The sequence below is a fragment of the Lithobates pipiens genome, unplaced genomic scaffold (genome assembly GCF_037356315.1).
Source record: "Lithobates pipiens isolate NorthernLeopardFrog02 unplaced genomic scaffold, aLitPip1_a1.2 Scaffold_8, whole genome shotgun sequence".
Classification (NCBI taxonomy): domain Eukaryota; kingdom Metazoa; phylum Chordata; class Amphibia; order Anura; family Ranidae; genus Lithobates; species Lithobates pipiens.
The window spans coordinates 295886664-295908077 of NW_027507903.1; the positions used below are offsets into that span (position 1 = coordinate 295886664).

The following is a 21414-nucleotide window of genomic DNA, read 5'->3' on the forward strand; positions in this document are numbered from 1 at the left end:
GATGGACAGGCATGTCTCACCCTCGGCTTATACACGAGTCAATAAGTTTGCCAGTTTTTTTGGGGGTAAATTGGGGGCCTCGGCTTATATTCGGGTCGGCCTATACTCGAGTATATACGGTACTTATTTTTTTTTCTCCTACTGTTTAGTCTGTCTCAGGAGGATGAGGTGACTGCGTCACACTTCAGATGAGGCATTCCTGCCCTCCTTTTCTGCTACACATGGCTTTACGGTCACAAGAACATGGTCAGCACCTTGGTTATAGCAGCTCCTTTATCTGGAAACGCAAAACTTCACCCATTCCGACCTCCATTTAATGAGCATCCCACTGTGTACCCCCTTTACTTAGTAATGGCAGATTACAGGCACAGGAGAATTGAGACAAAAGGAGCCCGTAATGCATGTGTTCTGTAGATGGCCTACAGAAAACTCAAAACACGGTTCAGGGTGATGGCTGTTTCCATTGTCCTGTTATGACTCCCCTTATTTGAATCTAGTTCCTTCCAAGACATGCGCCATGCATTCTGTCTAAAAATCATATTGCTCTTCATTATTTGGAGGACTCTGTGCGCTTCTAAAGTATTCTATTTCCAGAGACTAGAAATACTACACGTCCTCTATTCCCCCGACAGAGTTAAGGATTCAGAAGCAGAATCTCCCTTATTTTAGGATATTTTGGGAGGATAGTACTGAGGACCAAGATGAAAGTTTGTATCCTAATCATACAATACAGAACACGGGCAACTTATTCATATGCTATAGGCTTGTACCTTTGGGTGGTTGGACACTGGCAAGGTTTTGAGGACATGCTCTCTGGGGCACCTCCCCTATAATTCTAATCCACCATCATGAGTCTTCGTTTTTATGCTAGTTTCTGTAGGTGATGGACATCTTCTCCTTCCCAGTGAAATCAGTTCCACTTTTTTTTTTTATTTATTATTTTTTAGATCAGAAATTTGATTTAGATTTTTATCTTCTAATTCTTTAATGAAACTTTACTGACCTCGAATGGCTACACAGAAGCAGTGTATCGGCATCAGCGCAACCTCTGTAAACAAAATGGTGTGGCGTACTCTTAAAGTGCGCTTATAGTGCTTTACATATTTAATCAAATGCATAAGTAAATCAATATAACAGAATTAAAAATAAAAGTAAGTATCATTAGTCCTATCTTCAGGCATATATTAAACCAAACCAGGCAGTTGTATACAATCACCTCAGGTGCTTCTTGGACCAGCTTCAGACAACCAAAGCAGGGCTTTACACCTGCAGCCATGAGTTAATTCAAACTTTCATATGAAGAGAATGAGTGCTTCATTGCGCAACATCCAAAAACTCTATTTTATTAGAAAAGTAATTTTACTTGCATATAAGAGGAGTAAAATAAACAGTACACAAAGCGTCCGGCGTCACCGCTGAATCTCGCTGTACCTGCTGAAGCTGTTCTTTCTTTAACCACTTCAATAGAGCACTTATACCCCACCCTGCTCAGACCAATTTGCAGCTTTCAGTGCTCTCACAATTTAACAATTTCCTCAGTCATGCTACCCTGTACCCAAGCAAAAATTTTTATAATTTTTTTCGCACAGAGCTTTCTTTTGGTGGTATTTAATCACCACTGGGTTTATTTTTGCGATATGAGTGAAAAAAAGAGAAACATTTAAAAAAACACACTTTTTTTTTTTTTTTTTAATTCGCTTCTATTGTAAAATTTTGCAAAGAAGTAATTTTTCTTATATTTGTGCCAACATTTATATTGCTACATATGTTTGATAAAAAAATATCTCAAAGTAGTGTATTAGTCTGTGTGAAAGTTAGGGCCGGTTCACACAGCGGGCGATGCGAGGCGACACGACTCGCCTCGCTCCCGCAAGTCGCCCCCGTTCTGTACAATGGAACCGTTCTGAGAGGAGCGACTCGAGTCGCTCCAACTCAGAAAAAAGGTTCCTGTACTACTTTCGGGCGACCTCGGGGCGACTTGCATTGACTTCTATACAGAAGTCATTTGCAAGTCGCCGCCGAGGCCGCTGCAGGTCGCGGCGAGGCAAGTCGGGGTCGCCTCGCCTCGCCTGCAGTGTGAACCGGCCCTTAGTCTACAAGCTATGGTGCCAATCATTGAAAATTGATCACATATGATGTACTGACAGCCTATCTCATTTCTTGAGACGCCAACAAGCCAGAAAAGTACAAATACCCCCTAAATGACCCCTTTTTGCAAAGAGGACCGTCCAAGGTATTTTAGTAAGAGGCATGGTGAGTTTTTTATTTTTTTTAAAGTTGTAATTCTTTCCCACAATTCTTGGGGAAAATTAAGAAGAAATATAAATATAAATATATATATATATATATAATTTTATTATATTATGGGCTCCTCTTCCTGGGGTCTGGTGGTAGGCAGGTCCTTCTGATCTTGGTCCTGATCTCCTTATCCTTTTTAGGAGGGACGGTTTCCTCCGCTGACTCTGTCCCAAATCCACTACTCTTTACTGGCTCGAATTCTTAACCAGAATCGGATGATGTTGCTCCCTGCTGCTCTCATCATCCAATCTAGTAAGGATGATATATGCCGCCTCAGGTGTGAAAAATCTTTGGGACATGACTGCACTGATGGCAGGCCTGTGTGACAGTACTGCTGGTGGTACTGACAGGTCACTGGTGGACCTGTGTGACGATACATATGGCTGTACTGGTGTGGTGGTACTGACAGGTCACTGATGTCAAGCCTGTGTGATGGTACTGCTGGTGGTACTGATGGCAGTGCTGTGTGATATACTGCTGGTGATACGGATGACGGGCCTTTGTAATGGTACTGATGGCGGGCCTATGTGACAGATCCAGATGGACTGTGTGACTGTACGACTGTACTCTGGTAATAGGTTCTCTTTATTGGTGGGGGTGGCGGCGTATGGTGAACAGTAAGGTGTAAAATACAGTAATCTGACTGTAATCTACTCTCTGATCCCTGCTGTTTCCTCACACAATTGGTGGGAGAGAAGCAGAGATCTCCTAGTAAACGCTCTTTGTTTATATTTGTGATCAGCTGTGATTGGACAGTCAATCGTGGTAAACGGACAATTTCATTGGCTGTTTACCCTGATCGCGCATGGGCTATGTCCGAGGGACACATGCCATCCCCGATCACCGTGGGATAGGCCCCCCAACCCGCGCATTTTGACACAAGACTTGGCCCAAAAAGGCCATCAAGCCCTTCCCATAGCCCTTTTCTCAATGAATGGGCACCCTCACTTCTAAGAGTGGAGTGATGTCTGTGGCCATTTTCATCTCTCTGGATGACCGATTTCTCCAGACCTGTTTGTTCAATCAGTGGTGGAGAAGAGCATGGCCAGGAGTTCAGGCTGAAGACGTATCTTTACCTTTCTGTGGCTATGTTCCTGGTGTGTGGCGTTTCCACCTTCTGTCTTCTAGAGGTTTTAAAAGGTTACAAGATATATATATTTCAAAACTCTACCACCTCAGTGCTTTCTTCTTTCAAATCAACCCAAAAACACTGCAAGGGCAGTCAGATTTGCAAAAGATCCTGAACCACCTCTTGTACCAGTACTGCCTCAGGACAGGGTTCAAGGGAGTTACTTAAAATCCCTCAACAAATTTCAAACACTCCCATGGACATCCAAGATATTGATTTTTATGTGCTAATTTACCCACCTCATCAGCAAACTGGGTGATTAGCTTTGGCAAATTTGCTCTCCAGCCGTCTGTGCCTTGAGTATTTAGGTCTGATCCTGGATAGGTCCTTCTTCCAGGCAAAAAAATAAAAAAAAATTCTCATTGGGCTCATGCTTGACAGCGGGGATCCAAAAAAAAAAATCCTACAGTGATATTTACCATGAAAACCTTGGGTCTAATGGTGGCCTCCTTTTTGAGGAAGTACATTTCACCCAATTGGACTCTAGAATTCTCCAATGAATCATTCTGTTGGCATGGAAAAAGCAGGCTGGATCTACCTATGCGCCCATTTACCCAAACAAGAATGTCCTTGTCCTGGTGGATCACCACTTCAGCTCTTAATGGTGGGAAAATAATTCCTTCTTTACAGTTGGAAAGTTCTTACAACAGATGCAAGTATGTCAGGTTGGAGAGGAGTCTTCCAATTCTTGACAGCTCAGGGAACATGGTCAAGAGACCAAACTTCCCATCAAAATCTTGGCGCTCAGAGCGGTCATGTTGTCTCTACGCAGCACTGGACCCCACGTCTACAACACAGTTGCATTTATCAACTATTAGGAAGGCACGAGGAGCCTGGCTACCTTGATGGAAACAAACAAGAGTCTGATGTGGACAGAAATCCACTGTCCAGTACTTTCTGCAGTTCACATCCTAGGAGTAGACAACCGACGGGCAGATTATGTCAGTTGCCACTGCTTGGACCAAGGGGAATGGTCTCTTCATTCAGATGTGTTCAATTCTGATAAGCCAGGCATAGGACTCCAGATGTACACATCTAGTCTCCAGATACAACAAGCTACCTCTGTATCCAGAACCAGGGATCTTCTAGCTCTGGCCTCAGATGCTCTAGGTATCCACTAGTCTCAGTTCAGGCTAATCAATGCCTTCCCTCCACTAAGAACTGTGCCTCGTTTGCTCTACAAAAAATCGCAAGAGGCATACAATTCTGCATTGCTTGCTACAGAGCTGAGGACTCAGAGTGAGGTAGGTTTACAGGGGGATGCCCAGTTAATGTGTGCTCATAAGCTTTGCCCATTGACCAGTCATCTGACCGTACCAGCCTATAACTTGGTCTATAAATATTAAGTCCTATACTGTACTCCAAGATATGGAATTTGCAGGTAAATCCGTTTTTTCTTTTGGAACACAGTACAGGACACTGGCCCCTCCCCTCGGTGTCCTAATTATTTCTTATTGTTTGTCTCACAGAATGAACAGGCTTATATGGGTACACTCTAAGCTCAGCCCTATTTATTTTTTTTTATTATTTTTTTGTTCACCTGTTGGTAACCTGCATGTAACACATGGTATATAAATACAAGTCCTGTGCTGTAGAAGAAATTTACAGGTATGTCAAAATTCTCAGTTTTTCTAAGTCATTCTTACCTTTTTGTTTTCAGGAACCGAATTAACATTCAACTATAACTTGGAATGTCTGGGAAACGGAAAGACCGTGTGTAAATGTGGTGCACCCAACTGCAGTGGTTTTCTAGGAGTCAGACCCAAGGTGTGTTTTTAATTTGAATTATGGCACAGAAAGGAAATGTATAATTGTATGTCTCACCCCCACCCCCGATGATATGTCAAGACTGTTATTCACACGTGCCCTTTCAAACCCATTTTTATTTTTTAAACCATGTCATATTTGCTGTGTTTTGTAGTTTAATTTTACTTTTTTATTTTTTGCAACATACTTTAGATTAGATACATTTTATTACAAGTCACTTATCCAACTGTCTGAGAGAAGAGGCAATTCTTGTCTGGTCCCCTGCTAAGTAGACAAATTGCACATTTTGGTTAAAATGTAACTAAAGGCAAAACTTTTGCTCCTGTTGGGAAGATGCATTACTATTTGTCCTATTTAACATTATCGAAAGTAAAAAAAAATCTAAAATTGTAGGTTGACATCGGAGAGGGAATCTTCCAAGGGGGGCACCACAGGACTCTCTGTTCGGAGGGATTTCCTCTCACTTCCTGTTTTGGCTGTAGGACAAGTAATTAAGATAAATCTCCCCTTATGGCACACAGCTGACAAAAATCTGATGGGTTCTAACCCTCTCTATCCAAAATTGGGGAAAAAAGTTTTTTGCTTTTTAGTTCTAATTTAAATATGTGGGTTGAAGACAAGATATCATAGCAAGGTATCCAGTCTTTATACACTTTGTGTTTAAAGTGTTAATTCAGTTATCAGAATTCTAGTAATGTTTTTTTTCTAGTTGCGGTCGTGGACCCTCTCTAGCTGTATATCTTTTTTTTTCTGTAAATCTATCTAAACCATAGTGACAAACTGACTGAATTGCCTATTTGTTTCTGTATTTAAGAACCAGCCGTTGTCTGAAGACCGGGCCAGGAGGAAGTATGTAAAGCGCACAAAGCATGAGGTGGTTAAGGAGCATGAAGATGAATGTTTCAGCTGTGGAGATGGAGGCCAGCTTATCACTTGCAAAAGACCAGGCTGCCCCAAGGTTTATCACGCTGACTGCTTAAGTTTAACACGTAGACCTGCTGGTAAGTAAACATTGCTGAAAGGTATCGTACTGATACTTCGTATAAACCCTTAACGATGGTGCGCTGTTCGTGAAAGCTGCTTCACTGTCAGTGGTTGGCATCTTCTCTGAGATGGACAGTCAACACAAATGGGGAGAGATGACACCACTAGATGTCTATTATAACATTTAATGTTTTCAGGTGTACTTTACATTTTTATATTAATCTTGTACTAAAAATCTATAATTTGTTTGCACCAAGGCAGATATTTGATTGTCCAAGATGACAGGAGGTAAAGAATTTTATGAAACCAAGTGGCTTTAAACATATTTACAATTTTCTTACTCCTAACTAAATCCTTAGCTTTGAAACTACAAAAACCCACATTGGAAGTTTTTAGTTATCTCCAAATTAAAGCATCACCACACATCGTGTATATATTCATGTATAAGCCGAGTTTTTCAGCACATTTTTTATGCTGAAAAAGGCCCCCCTTTCACTGGAGTGAGGGTCCCACTTGCCTGTTCTCCAGTGCACTCATCTGCAGGCACCTGCATCTTCTGTGGGTGGTCCTATGACTGGTGATATCACTGCTCTTTTCTCCTGCATGCCGGCAGCCTCTGTGTTGTCCGTGCTATACTGGGCAAGAAACTGCCCGCTTCTGTGTGCTGGTACCTGGGGCACACTGCATCCTTGTCAGATGAATGTCTGATACGGCCACTCTTCTCCCGCTCTTCTCCAGGGCTGTGACCAATGACGTAGCCTTAGTTTTTGTTGACCCTATTTTCCACTTACAGAGCTAGTTTACAGTTTTTCATTGAAATAAATAATTCAAAAACATTTAACCTACTGATGCCTCAATATAATTTTATTGCCATCTATTTTTATTTTTGACATTTACCAGTAGCTGCTGCATTTACCTCTCTAGGCTTATACTCGAGTCAATAAGTTTTCCTGTTTTTTTTTGTGGTAAAATTAGGTGCGTCGGTTTATATTCTGGTCGGCTTATATTCTGGTCGGCTTATACTCTAGTGTATACGGTATATAACTTTTAATGTCCTTTCCTTTAAGCCAATTACACCTATGTCTACATAATTCTCAAGGTATAGCTGTGATTTCTATTATTCACTGATCTTCCCTTGAGAGTCCACAGTGCCCAGTGTGGATCAACGGGAAAGGGGGCTGTAGTAACCAACCATTTTAAACTTTTTAAATAATATTTTTACTGTGGCCAAGCAGACAGGCAAAAGAGCATGAAAACGTACTTTGCCAACCTTAAGGCTAGGTTCACACCTATCTGATTGTTGCAGCCTGCGTTGCACAGGCACAGTCCATTCATTTGGGCTGCTGTACCTGTGAGAAATGCAGGGAAAAGTTCCCTATACTTTTTTTTTTTTTTTTTTAATTGCACCATGCAATTTCCCACACTCGAAATGCACTGTGCTTTAATGTGTGGGAGTGCAATTAGTTATGTTTGCCTGTATTGTTCTTTCAATCATTGACTGTAACCTGTTCTGTGTAGTCTATTCTAGACTTTACAATAATAAAAAAAAACACTCTGGTATAATTTCCATTTTCCAAGCTTGTACACCTCCTGCCATGGGCCTTGTCAATTTATCAACTACTTTAACACAAAATTCCTGACATAGTGATTGGAATAAAGATGATCTTCTGGAAAGAATTCTTTAATTTAGATATAATCTTCATTAGTCACAAAGGCTATAAATTTTACTTTGTGTGCACCCAATACCAAACACAAACTTTACCTTTTTCAAAAGTATCCATGACATTTATTACTTTGTTGCGCATAGCCTGGCAGAGGGCAGAGCTGTTGGTGGAACCCAGCAGATTCTCAAACCAGCTGCCTGCAGAAATCGGTACTGGTGGTGGATGCAAGACCAGTTATGATGCACAATGAGAGTGAATGGGACTAAATGGTCTTTATTGTGGCAAACTATTGCAGGTACAAAGAGCATAAGTTCCATACTGGATTACTGCACAGATCTGGAACAAAGATACAAAAATAGAAGATCTGCTTTGATTACAATTTCAGGAAAGGTTTTTGCACTGTATATGGTTTGGCAATCTACAGTATATCTGCACCATCTGTAGTTTCAGATACCCTGACGTTAACCTTTTTATTTTGTTTTATTTAGGCACACAAAACTTTTATAAACTTGTTGATGAGACTCTTTCCTTCTTTTTACTAGGCAAGTGGGAATGTCCGTGGCATCAATGCGATGTGTGTAGCAAAGAGGCAGCTTCTTTCTGTGAGATGTGCCCCAGCTCCTTTTGCAAAGTTCACCGTGAGGGAATGCTATTTATCTCCAAGCTTGATGGACGATTATCCTGCACTGAGCATGACCCATGTGGGCCTAATCCTTTGGAGCCTGGTGAAATTCGTGAATCTGAATCCCCTTCTAGCAAAAAGAGTGATCCTATCCAGCCACCTTCTGCCACCAAAGCTGCAACAGACAGTTCCAAGGAAAAAAGCCCTTCCTTAGTCGATAAGAAAAGCAAACTGACAAAAGTGTTGCTGAGTTCCTCTTTAACTGGTGATCAAGAACCTGTATTCCTGGCTCTAGAGGAAAATACCAAGCCTCCTGGAAAGGTTTTAGTTGGGTGTTCGGATAAAATGTCTCTGTCTGCTGGCAAAATACTTTTGACCTCTGCAGGCCAGAAGTCGTCTACTGGTAGAAAGCTGTTTCTGGCCTCTCCCACACAAAAGACGTTGCCTCCTGGAAAAGTGCTGTTGGCCTCTTTGGGGAAGAAATCTTTATCTACTGGGAAGCTGTTGCTGGCCTCTATAGGAAAGAAAAGTCTGTCTGCTGGGAAGGTACTGCTAGCCCCTGTAGGAAAGAATTCTTCACAAGTTGGTAGAGTGCTGCTATCTCCTACAGGAAAACATGCAGGGAAAGTGGTGTTGTCTTCAGCTGGAAAGTTACCGGCAGAGGCCGGGAAGGTGTACTTGACGGCTGCTGTAAAACACAAGGCTGTTGCAGGCAAACCTGTTTTGGCTGATGAAAAAGTTCTCGCTGGAAAATCGGATTATGTGAAAAAAAGCCAGCTTGACCCACAACCTCAACCTTCTAGGACACTACCCCTTAATACCTCTGTAGATAAATGTAATACTCCTTTGCAGAAAAAATTGCCCCCCGTCACACCTAATCAGGAGCCTAAAGATCCCTGCCAAAAGGCGAGCACTGGTTTAATGAAAGAGAGGCCTGGGCGTGCTAGTGATCTTCACAATGGTTTGGACAGCAAAAAGCAGTCTAAGACTTCTTCCCAGAGATCGCCCATTCATATATCTCAGGAGAAACAAAGCACCCTTGAAGGAACATGGTCCGCTGGTGCAACAGCAGAGAAATCTGAAAGCTTGTTAGGGAAACGTGTAAATTGTAGACAAACACCCCCCACTACTTCAAAAGACCAAACTAGGATTGCCAAAGAGAGGCTTCGTTCTGCATCTGGCAAAACTTTTATTCAAGTACATGACAGCGATTCAGAAGATGAATATTTGCCATCTATATACTGCATTGAAGAAACGTCTCTCTCTGATCAACAAGGGGCAGGTGTTTCTGCTGAGCAGGAACCTTCTACAGAGTGCCAGGCGCAAACCCCATCTAGGGCTTCTCAAGGTCTTGCTGTGTGCACTGCACCTGAAAAGAAGTGAAATGTAGAACTTCAAATTGAACTTGTGCCTCATCACGTATCAAAGTGCAAAGCATTGTGTGGACTGAGCTGCCATGGCTGTATAGAAAATAGATGCAGTGTCATCGCACTGTAAACACAGCATGCAGACTGTTACATTTTTTGATTTGCTTTTAGCTGATGACATTTTGCAGTTAGACTTGGTCGTTCCATCGCTGAGAGCGGACTGCTCCATTCTTGTCACCATTAAGGATTTATGTATTCGTGAAATGACAACTGTTGTCCTTTTAAAAAGGCTGTGGCCTATTAAAAAGAAAAAAAAAAAGCAGCAATAAGGCACTTCTGGCAATGTTTTGAGTCTACAAACAATAGTCTGGAGCGTGGCAGCAAGGAAATAGAGAGGTGCCTTATTACAATGATGTGTAGTATTTTAAGCTGAGGATTTTTAGGAAACTTTTATTGCCAACGGGACCTCAAAATTGGATGTGTGCTCTTTGGTTGAGGGTTCCATTGTTGCTTAGTATTGGTCTCTAATTGATCTGTCACTGCATGCCTGATTTTGTTTAAAAAATGGGATGTGTGTTAATGCATAATTTTACTGTTAATGCTTATTTACATTTATTTGGATCAATTGAAGTATTGGGACTGCAGTATTAAGCATTAACATGAGTCATTCTATTGAACTGGGCAGAAGGCATCCTTTTTCTGCCTTGTAACAAAAGTTGCCCTATTTTTATTTTGAACTAATAGTGAACGATACATGGGGGATAAACACTGTAGCCTGGGTAATTGGGTTTCCAAATACCCCAGCCAAAGTGTTCAGTTATGGGAGAATGTAGGTGAGTTACATCCCCACTATTTGTGTGTGTAGCTTTTCCTTATAATGTGCATTACAGCTCCATGACTTTACTTCTCACCCCTTCCAGGCGTGGCAATGCCAATCAAATGGGTCCCTTAGTCTTTCATCCGGCATATTCTGCAGTGAAGATTAAGTGGATTGATTGAGAAGCAGTTAGAATGAGACCCTTTGCAATGGTTGGAATTGGGTGGGTGAGGCTTAGGAGGGAGGGATCTTGTTCATTGAATGGGCATTCTGCAACAAGATGTGGAAACCTTTAACTGGAAGGATAATCTTTCAGTATTAAATATATGCAGGTCATGCCTTCCAACTGCATATTGATTTAAATCCCTTGTTATGGAGTGACATCTAGTTACATTCGTTTTTGTTTTCTCTCTCCCATCATTGGAGAAGTGCATAGTTTGTGACAGATTTTAAGTAGGCTGGTGATACTAAGCCAATGGATATCTCAAGGCTGTAAGTAAGAGATCATATGACATGTTTAAAAGAGCGCTATGGAAGCTGTCTAGAGAAACGTGGGGAAAAATAACTTGTCTGCTTTTTACAGGCATTTTTGGCAGTAGCCAATGACTGGGCCAGCCCCAGTTCGAAGTGCACATTGTGCTGTGTCAACCTCCTGTCTGCACATTAAGCTTACATCTGCCTTTGTTGAATCTGAGCAATGTTAAGCTGGGAACCATGGTGCTATCGGCAGCTGTGCTTCATGTTTTTACTGTATTCTGTTTTAAACCACCTTTTGTGAGTCATGGTGTTGGTGTTTGTACCAGTGCCTCCATGACACAAGCTGAGTCTTTAACTCCCCCCCCCCCTTGTTCTGCCCTTTTAGTTCTGTGAACTTTTTATATGTTTGTTTAGTAATATGGGTCAGAGCGCAAAGGACTCCCTTTTATTATTTTTTCAATAAAGTAGACGATTTTAAACCCTTTTTAAGTGCATGAATGACAGGGCTTTTGTTTCCATGTTTTTTTGTTTGTTTTTTTTTTTCCCTTTTTAGTTGCATTGCTGACAGTTTTTTTTATTTTTTTATTTTTTTTTTCTACCTGTTCACATGTCCACCTCTTGCCCCCAGCAGAGCTGTTAGATGAGCTATAACCACTGATCACTATTCAGCCTTGTAGGTGGTGTGGGTTCCCTTTGTTCAGTGTATGTGTGTGCTTTGCTGTGTGTAGGCGATATCTTGTCTGTTGTCTTAGTCTGAGAGCATGTCAATGGTTTGAGACTGGAGTCTTGTCAAGTGACTCAGAATTCTAGTGTAAAATCATTACTTCTATGAAGTCAGCTTGAAGTTTTTCTTTTTTTAAGAGGCTCATAGCTATGCTAATTGCAGCTTTTTTTATTTTTTAGTTTGCATTCTTTAACGTGCAGCAAAAATTGTGACAAGTACGCATAAGAAGAGATCCCTTATGGGTTGGCTAACTTTATAGAGATACGTATACATAGCAGAAAAGTTGTGTTGACTGACTTTACCTGTGATTATACTAGTGATCAATCCTACAGTACCATACATCCAGATACCACACATCCAGGCACTGAAGACATTCCATGGTCCCTGCCATCTGATTATTCCAGTCTGTATTTCTGCATACCCTATTTGGCTTGAGATATGGACACTGACATGGATTCAAGGACTGAACACTCAAACTAACAACCTCAGTGTACCACCATGTCCATCACTCCACATTCACTGGTGCTACCCATCTCTTGAAGTTCCTCACTGACCTTCTATACCATCCTGCTGTGTAAATGGAAGTTGAGTATAGCTGACTGGATATGGGATACAGTTCTGTCCATTTGCTGGGATGGCGGCATGTATGATGATAAAGGTTTTCTCACACTATTTTTTTTTTTTTTCTTTTTTCTTTTGTACCTTTTTACTTTTTCTGTGTAACTAGGTTTTTGCATTTCCTGTCACCTAGCAGAAGGTGGTCATGCACCTTCTCTGAAAATGTACTGTAATTCTTTGTAAATAGAAGAAAACACAATACTGTAAAGTTTAAATTTACTCCTGCCTCCTGTTTGTACTGATTTGTGTTTGTGTGACTGAAGAAAATGGATTATTACAGCCTGCGGCAGGTAATCCATTTGGAGGAAGACTTATATCTATCTCATTACACTACAGTAACTTCACTTTAAAGGAATGTTCCAATTTCAAATAAACTGTGGAAATCACCTTTCTGAAGTGTCCAGCAGTGGAGGGTGCTCCATTCAGATTCCAATTTTGCTAACTCATCACTGATATACTTCTGCAGTAGGTTACTGCTAGCTCTCACTAAGGGGGTCACATGAGTCCGCGTGTGCATTTTTTAGATTTTTGTTTGTGGTCTTTTAACCACAATTTTACACGTTTCTTTGTGTTTACATGTGTTCAGGAAAGTAGACATCAGTAGGAAAGTGCACAGGTACAAGCGCAAAACATTAAAAATCATGTTTTTATAATCAAAGTAAACTGCCTTTTTATTTTTTATTGCTAACTGGGAGTTTTTCAGCCATGTTTCTGGGGAGGGGGGAGGGTGCCAAAATGGTCTACGGGTATATCAATATAATTAATGAACGTTTTACAAAGCTGCATAGCTTTTTAATATCTACTGGGACCCTTTGACTACATAGGCTTTTTTTCTAGAAAAGGTAAATTTGGCCTTTAACTGGTTCCTGCCTGTGCTATAGCCAAAGACTGCTACAGCATGGGCCCCCAGTTCTCGAAGGATGTCCTTCAGTGCGTGTGCCCCCTGGGACATGCTCTGGGACAGCTGTATCCTTTTGGATGGTAACGGGCCAATCACAGCGACCCTTTACATGTGATCAGCTGGTCGCATATAAACAGACTTGCCGGTTATTGGTATTGCTTTCCCGACATGCTGTGTCTGTGCAGAAAAGAGCCGATAACTGGCAAGTCTGTCCAGGCACAGTGAGTGCATTGTTTACACTGATCATCAGTGAAGAAGAAAAGTTACTTATTTGCAAAATTTTATAACCGAAACGAAAACGTTTTAATTTTTTCCACTTTTTAGCTAAAAAGTAAAAAAAAGTGGTGATTAAATGCCACCAAAAGAGAGCTGTCTAAAACGATAAAAATTTAATTTGGGTACAGTGTTGCTTGACAGCGCAATTGTCATTCAGAGTGCGACAGCACTAAAAGCTGAAAATGGGCCTGGGCAGGTGAAAGTGCCTACTATTGAAGTGGTTAAACGGGTTATAAACCTACGTGTTTTGTTTTGTTTTTATTCATAGGATGCATCAAGGTGAAAAAACACCTGGCAGTGACCAGCCCTTCCCGTGCCCGTTTTAATTACCTGAGCCCTGCAGGGAGCTTGACCCACAGGGACACGCTGTCTCTCTGCCTGGGTTCTCAGCTCTTAATTGGATAGATTGATAGCAGCACAGTCATTCGCTCCTGCTGCTGTCAATCAAATCCAATGACGTGGGGGCGGGGCCGAGTCATGCATTCGCACTCTATGGATGCTGAATGTGGGAAAGCACCCTCAAGGTAATCCCCTGGAAGAGCGCTTCTCCTAGGGGGTTACCTGATGTGGGGAGGAGCTGCCGGAGGACCCCAGAAGAGCAGGTTCGGGGCCACGCTGTGCAAAATGAGCTGCGCAGTGGAGGTAAGTATGATGTATTTGCTGTGTTAAAAAAGAACCCTTCCAGTCACGTTAAGCATGTGAGGGCTTGCGGAGACTGATGTTCTTTATACTGACTTTTACTAGCCATGATGAAGACAAAAATTGGTTTGTACATGGCCTAAAGTTATCAGGAAATGCATGCATGCAGTAGAAATAAAGAAAACAAACTATGCTGCATCCAGTAGTGATCGTAGCTCGTTTCTAGGGATGAGCTTTCTGTTCTGAACATTGGCTGTTCGCCCATTCAATGAAAAACGAACATTATGGGTCGTTTGTGCCAAATTCCAGCGGACCATAATGCACTGCAGGAGCGCAGTGCATTGCTGGCTGATGATTGGCCAGGCATGCACTATGACACGCATGCTTTGGCCAATCACAGCTCCGTCAGCAAAGAGAGCCATACTTGGCCAAAGGCAGGGTGCCTTTGGCCAATTATGGCTCAGGGGGTTAAGTCCACGCCCCACACTATATAAGGCCGCCTGTACGTCGGCCCTGTGTAGTGAGTTGCTGGCTTTGACTGAGAGTCATTTAATTTAGGTTAGGCAGGCGATTCAGTTAGTGTATGTATTATATGTATATATACATCCAGGTGTGTGTATGTGTGTATATATAGATATTGTATGTGTATATGTATATATATTTTACACTATCCAGTTTAGCTATATCTGACTGCAGTCCGTTCCTGGTGTACTGTTACTAATATACTTTCAGGCAGGTCATTCAGTGATCTGCAGTGCATAAAATATATATATATATATATATATATGTGTGTGTGTATGTATATATCTATATCCACTACATTCTAGTCAAGCCTATCTTTGACAGCAGGCCATTCCTGGTGTACTTTTTCTAGTAAACGTCAGGTGGTGTTTTGCTAATAAAATTGTACAGCATGTCTGGAAGGCCACCGAGGAGAGGCAGACGCCCACAGGCCACTAAAAGAGGGCAAGCAGGCTCTGTGTCTACAGCCAACAGTGCTGATCGTGGACACGGTGCATCGTCAGGACATGGCCGTGGTGCATGCTTGTGTGTTTTTTTTTTTTTGTTTGTTTTTTTAAGCAGCTGGCTGTGTTGATCCACAACATGCAGAAGAGTTGGTAGAGTGGATAACTAAGCCGTCCTCATCCTCTCAGCCTGGGTGACAGTAGTTTTCCTTCCCATGGGAGCTGTCAAAGAGGCTCAATGTCATCAGTCACTCCTTCCCTAGCCCCACCATCATGCACAGAGGAGTCCCTCGACTTGTTCGACCACAGTGTCTGGTACATGCAGGAGGATGTGCAGTGTTTTCAAGGCTCCGATGATACTACCAGGGTTGAGGAAGGCAGTAGCCTGAGCCCAATGAGAGGGGGTGCCCAAGAAGGACAAGAAACTGGCAGTCTTGTTCCCCCCAGCTGCAGCATACTGCCAGGTTTGCTTAAGTGACGAGGAAGGAGGGGATGAGGTCACTGACTCTACGTGGGTGCCTGATAGAAGAGAGGAGGAGGCACATCTCCAATGAGGCGAGATTTCCTCCAGGGGCCAGCTTAAGGGCAGCCACCCGACTGCATCACACCGCAGAGCTCTGCATGTGCAGGGCGCGGCTGACTCCCCACGTATTTTGAAAAGTTCTTTGTTCTGGGCCTTTTTTGATACTTGTGCAGCAGATCACACCGTTGCTGCTTGCAACATGTCTGAAGCATATCAAGCGTGGCCAAAACTGCAACCCCTTGGGCCCCACATGCTTGACCAGACACATGTCGACCTCCCAAGCAGTCCGTTGGCAACAGTACTTAAAAGACCCACATCAAAGAACAAGGCTGACCTCTTTGCTCCTCATCAGCTGGGATCTCCAACCCCACTATACCTTCAGTCCTCTCAGAAACCTGCATTGAGAGGAGTGAAGGTGTAGAATTAGGTGTGCCAAGTACTTGCGGGCAATCTGCTATCACTACACCAAGATCCGATTGTAGCAGTCAAATTTCCCTACCCCAGTTGCTAAACCGTAGAAACAAATTTGATCCCAGCTATCCACATGCTCAGCGGCTGAATGCTAGCTTGGCTAAATTGCTAGCAACTGCTGCTTTTTAAGCTGGTAGACTCTACCCCCTTTCGTGAATTTGTGGAATGTGCGTTACCTCAGTGGTAGGTTCTCAAACAGCATTTCTTTTCACGGAAGGCCATTCAGGCTCTCTTCCGGCATGTGGAAGGCAATGTCTTGGCCTCTTTGGACAGGGCGGTCAGTGGTAAGGTGCATATTACCACTGACTCCTGGTCCAGCAGGCATGGACAGGGATGTTACCTTTCTTTTACGGTGCACTGGGTAACTCTGCTGGCAGCTGGGAAGGATACAGGACGGGGTGCAGTATTGTTGGAGCTTGTTCTGCCACTACGCCTCCAAAATGCTAGTAGTGGTGATTCTGCCACACCCCTCTCCTCCACCTCCTCCTCCTCTTTATCCTCTATGGCGTCTTCCTCTGGAGATTTGTCCTCAGAACCAGAGGTGCTCCGTAGGCGTTCAAGGGGCTACGCAAGCACTCGGGCAAAAAGATGCCATGCGGTGCTTGAGTTGGTCTGTTTAGGGGACAGGAGCCGCACTGGGGTAGAGATTGTCAGCTTTGCAGGGGCACACTCAGGTGGTTGACGTTATGCCAGCTTCAGCCAGGAATGGTGGTTTGTGACAATGGCACCAACCTCCTCTCTGCCCTCCGACAGGGACACTTGACTCATGTTCCCTGTCCTTAATTTGGTGGTGCAGCAGTTCTTGTGCAGGTACCCAGGCTTACAGGATCTCCTTAGGCAGGCCAGAAAAGTCTGCAGGCATTTCTGCCGGTCATATAATGCCAGTGGTCGACTGGCTGACCTTCAAAAGGAAGGCAGCCTGCCTAAGAACTGCCTCATTTGTGACATGCCCACCAGGTGGAACTCAACGTTGCCAATGGTGCAGCAGCTGCACAAGCATCAGAAGGCCATCAATGAGTACCTGTGTGAGTATGGCACCAGGATAGGGTCAGGGAGGCTTTGGTTTTTCTCTATCGTTCATTGACGGACACAGCAGCTCTTCTTGACAGTAGGGTTAATACCGCCCCTTTAGGAGAGGACTAGGCAGAAAGTGTTAAAAACAGCAACACTTGCACAGTACCACCCAGGGGGTGGTTCTACTGGCTATAACCCCTCACACTGCATCCAGCAGCTGTTTTTTTTTCTGCCTAGTGTAGAAGGACCTGGCTCCTGGTGGGACCATTGGTCCTTGGATTTTTTTTCTTTTTTCTGCATTTTTGTTTCCTGTGCTCTACAATAAACAGCCGGGCTGGGTGACAGGCTGGATAATATAGATCCTTGTAGTCTCTGGCAGGGGGCTACGCTGCATGTTGGGGGTCCGCTCGTCCTCTTCCCCATTTCTGGGCCACGGTGGGGTGTTGGTGCTGTATGAGACATGAGGAGGCCACTGTGTGCTCTGTGGCCATTTTCCTGGGGCTGCGGACATTTTTTTTGTAGCCACAGACAGTTTTTTGTCTTTCAGCCGTTTTCTAGTAGTTTGGCCATTTTATTGGCACCCTCAGATGTTTTTGCTGAGGCGGCCATTTTCTAGTAGCCTCGGCTAGTTCTGCCTCTAGCGCTGGGTGCTCGTTTCATTCTAGAACAGCGTGCTTTCCACACACACCTTGTGGGTGACACGGGAGAGCGGCCAGCAGCAGCACAGCACTTGGGTCAGGGTGGTGAGTCCTGCGGGGGGGGGCCCCTCAGTCTGTGGCAGCTAGGAGGGTGGACTTTTTGTGTGGCTTGCCTTGGGTCCCTAAGTGGTCACAGGCAAGCGTCGGTCAGCATAGCGTCAGAAGCTGGCGCTTCTTCCCCAGACATCACTGTTAATGCAACTGGTTCCCCTGCACCTGCGTTGCCTATGGACGCTCTGTCGGCAGTCCTGGAGGCCTTTGTTGCCAGGGTGGAAGTGTGCGCAGGCGCAAGGGGTTAAAAAAACACCCCCTCCCCCCACCGCCTTCTGGGGACAGCTCTGATTCAGACTCAGGCCCTGTTGTGACAGATGCCCCCTGCTCAGGTGTATCAGAGGATGCGGACCAGGACCATTCGGACAGTGAGGATGACTCCGTGGCCAGGTCAGTGCAGGAAAGGGTGCTTGTAGGAGCACTTATTACAGCGGTGTGTGGGAAATAAGCTAACCACGATTCTAGAGGAAGGGACTCCTGCTTTTAAGAACCCTGCTGACAGAAGGGCCGAGGTGGTTGCCCATCCATGTTTACTGTGATGGGGTCAGCATCGCGGCCAGTGTTGGCCATGGCACTGGTGTCGTAGATGCTTACTGAATGGGCTAAATTGTTGCACAATGAATTGGAGAAGCAACAGGCTCCCCCGGTCTGCATGGAGCTGGTGGACCAGTTGGTGCAGGGCTTTAAGTATGTCTGTGATGCGGCCTTGGATACAGACCCCTTGCTCTCTACAGCCTCAGTATCCGCAGTAGTGCTACGTTGCCTGATTTGGCTAAAATGCTGGATTGTGGGCCAGGCATCTAAGAAAGCACTGGCGGACTTGCTATTTGGAGCCTTGCTGGATGACATTATTAAGAATGTTACTGGGGGTAAGAGTACGTTACTCCCACAGTCCAGAAAAGGTAAGGAGCCACGCCGTAGGCAAGGGCCCTCCTTTTCCGCTCAGAAGCTTTCGTTTGCCTGGGTCGGCAGGTAAGCAGTCCCAGTCCGACAAGGTGCCTGCTGAGGGACAAAAGCGTCCCTGGTTTCGCAAGCCAAACAATCCTGCAAGCAAGTCTGTTACCGCATAAAGCTTTGCTCCTGCCCGACCCTCGGGTGGGGGATCGTGTTTTTCGGGAGTTTGCAGCCCGGTGGACCTCCCTACTTTCTGACCAGTGGGTCTGTGAACTGGTTTCCTCAGGGTACAAGATCATTTTCTTGTCCGCCAAACATATTTTTTCCTTCCAACCTTCATCTTCTTCCAGCTCGTTGGGAGGCCCTGTTTGGGTCAGTAAATGACCTGCTGCTACAGGGGGGGATAGTGCCTGTACCGATGCCTGAAATGTTTCTGGGATTCTACTTCAATCGGTATGTAGTCCCAAAGAAGGAAGGGGTCAGTCCGGTCCTGGACCTCAAGGCCCTTAACTGCTTTGTCAAAGTACAAAGGTTCAGGATGGAATCAGTTCGCTCAGTGGTTGCGGCACTCCAGGGGGATTTTCTGGCATCCCTGGACATCAAGGACGCATACTTGCATGTCCCCATATGCATCAACCATCAGAAGTTTCTGTGATTTGCAGTCGGGATGAGCACTACCAATTTGTAGATCTCCCCCCCCCCCCCCCTTTTGGCATGGCGTTGGCACAGATGGTCTTCACCAAGGTGCTAGCCCCAATTTTGGCTTTGCTAAGGCAGCGAGGGATCGCAATTGTGGGTTACCTGGATGACCTCCTTCTGAGGGCAGCTTCCGCCTCAGAATTAAGAGAGGGTGTGGCAATCACCATGCAAACTCTTCGGGAGTTTGGTTGGGTACTGAACCTACAGAAGTTAGTGTTAGGTGCCGACTCGACTCAACGCCTGGAGTACCTGGGCCTGCTTCTGGACTCCTCGGAGGCGAGAGCTTTTCTTCCTTGGGACAAGCTACAGACTCTTCAAGCTGTGGTGAAGCTGTTGGTGGTCGCTGCTGCATTTTTGCATGCGAGTCCTGGGTCTCATGGTAGCCACTTTCGAGGAGGTATCGCATGCTCAATTCCACACTCAAGTCTTGCAAAAGGTGATCCTGTCAAGATGGGACAAATCTCCGTTGTCCCTGGATTGTCAAATTCGAGTGAGCCAGCTAGTCAGGGACACCCTGCTCTGGTGGCTAAGGTTGCCGGCTCTTCGGTCTGGGAAGTCGCTCCTTTCTCTTCAATGGACAGTGATCACAACGGACTCCAGCCTGACCGGTTGAGGGGGGGGGGGGGGGTTTGGGGCGTACAGTCAGCCCAGGGTCGGTGGACCCAGGAAGAATCCCGCCTGCCGATCAACGTGCTGGAATTTCGGGCAATCAGCCGGTGCCTTTCCACATGGTCACAGGAGCTGCAGGGGCATCTGGTCAGGATCCAGTCGGACAATGCCACAGTAGTGGTGCATGTCAGCCATCAAGGAGGAACAAGGAGCTTGGCTACAGCACTGTAGGTCGCTCACACCCTGGTGGGCAGAGCAACGCGTGCCGGCTCTGTCGGCCGTGTACATTCTGGGCGTAGAAAACTGGCAAGCGGACTACCTAAGTCGTCGGATGCTGGACCAAGGGGAATGGTCGCTACATCCGGATGCATTTCGGCTCCTTTTGCCTAACGTGGGGCACACCAGATGTGAATCTCCTGGCTTGTCCACTCAATCGGAAGGTACAGAGGTTTGTGGCCAGGTCAAAGGATCGCTGGGTGGACGCGGCAGACCCGTTCGTGGCTCCATGGGGGTATTATTGACTGATTTATGCTTTCCCCCACTCAAACGTCTACCACGTCTGCTTCGCAGAGTGGAGGCTGTGGGGATTCCGGTAATTCTGATTGCCCCAATTGGCCTCGGCGTCCGTGATACACTGACATAGTACGAATGGTAGAGGATGTTCCTTGGTGACTATCGATGCAAGAGGACCTTCTGTCACAAGGTTCAATACTTCATCCTGCTTTATCGTCACTGGCTTTATTGGCATGGCTGTTGAAAGTCAGGTACTAAGGAACCGAGGTCTGTCGGATTCGGTAATATCCACTATGGTGAGGGCACAGAAGTCATCTTCTCAGAAGATTTATCATCGAACGTGGAAGGCCTACATCTCCATGTGTGAGGAGATGGGGAGGCGTCCGCGTACATATTCACTTTCCAGGATCCTGCTCTTTTTGCAGCAAGGAGTGGATCGGAAACTTGAATTAAGCACCATTAAAGAGGAAGTAAACCCTGATGGGTTTACTTCCTATTTCATTCCCTGCAAAGGTAAAGCATAATGGACTACTATGCATCTCATAGTAGCCCATTATGTGTCATTCACCTGACACAGGAGCCAGCGAAGTCACCGCTGTCCCCTGTAGTCCGGTGCATCCATCTTCTCGGTGGATCTCGCTGCTCCGCTGCTGTCATTCGGCGAAGCCGTGATGAGGTCACTCCCACGCATGCT

General features: G+C 44.9%; 1 protein-coding gene and 1 long non-coding RNA gene across 5 annotated transcripts in view; one reads left to right on the forward strand and one right to left on the reverse strand.

Moving 5' to 3' along the window:
- The window catches only part of NSD1 (nuclear receptor binding SET domain protein 1), a 108044-nt gene extending 95190 nt beyond the window's left edge, over nucleotides 1–12854 (forward strand). For all 4 annotated transcript variants that reach the window (XM_077472502.1, XM_077472503.1, XM_077472501.1 and 1 more), the window contains 3 exons: nucleotides 5088–5194; nucleotides 6009–6195; nucleotides 8385–12854. In XM_077472502.1, coding sequence (XP_077328628.1) covers nucleotides 5088–5194; nucleotides 6009–6195; nucleotides 8385–9847 — 1757 coding nt within the window. In that variant the 3' untranslated portion in view covers nucleotides 9848–12854. The remainder of the gene's footprint in view (nucleotides 1–5087; nucleotides 5195–6008; nucleotides 6196–8384) is intronic.
- The window catches only part of LOC143962977 (uncharacterized), a 45406-nt gene continuing 33616 nt past the window's right edge, over nucleotides 9625–21414 (reverse strand). Inside the window, exon 2 of the long non-coding RNA XR_013270851.1 lies at nucleotides 9625–10128. This is a non-coding gene — a long non-coding RNA (uncharacterized LOC143962977). The remainder of the gene's footprint in view (nucleotides 10129–21414) is intronic.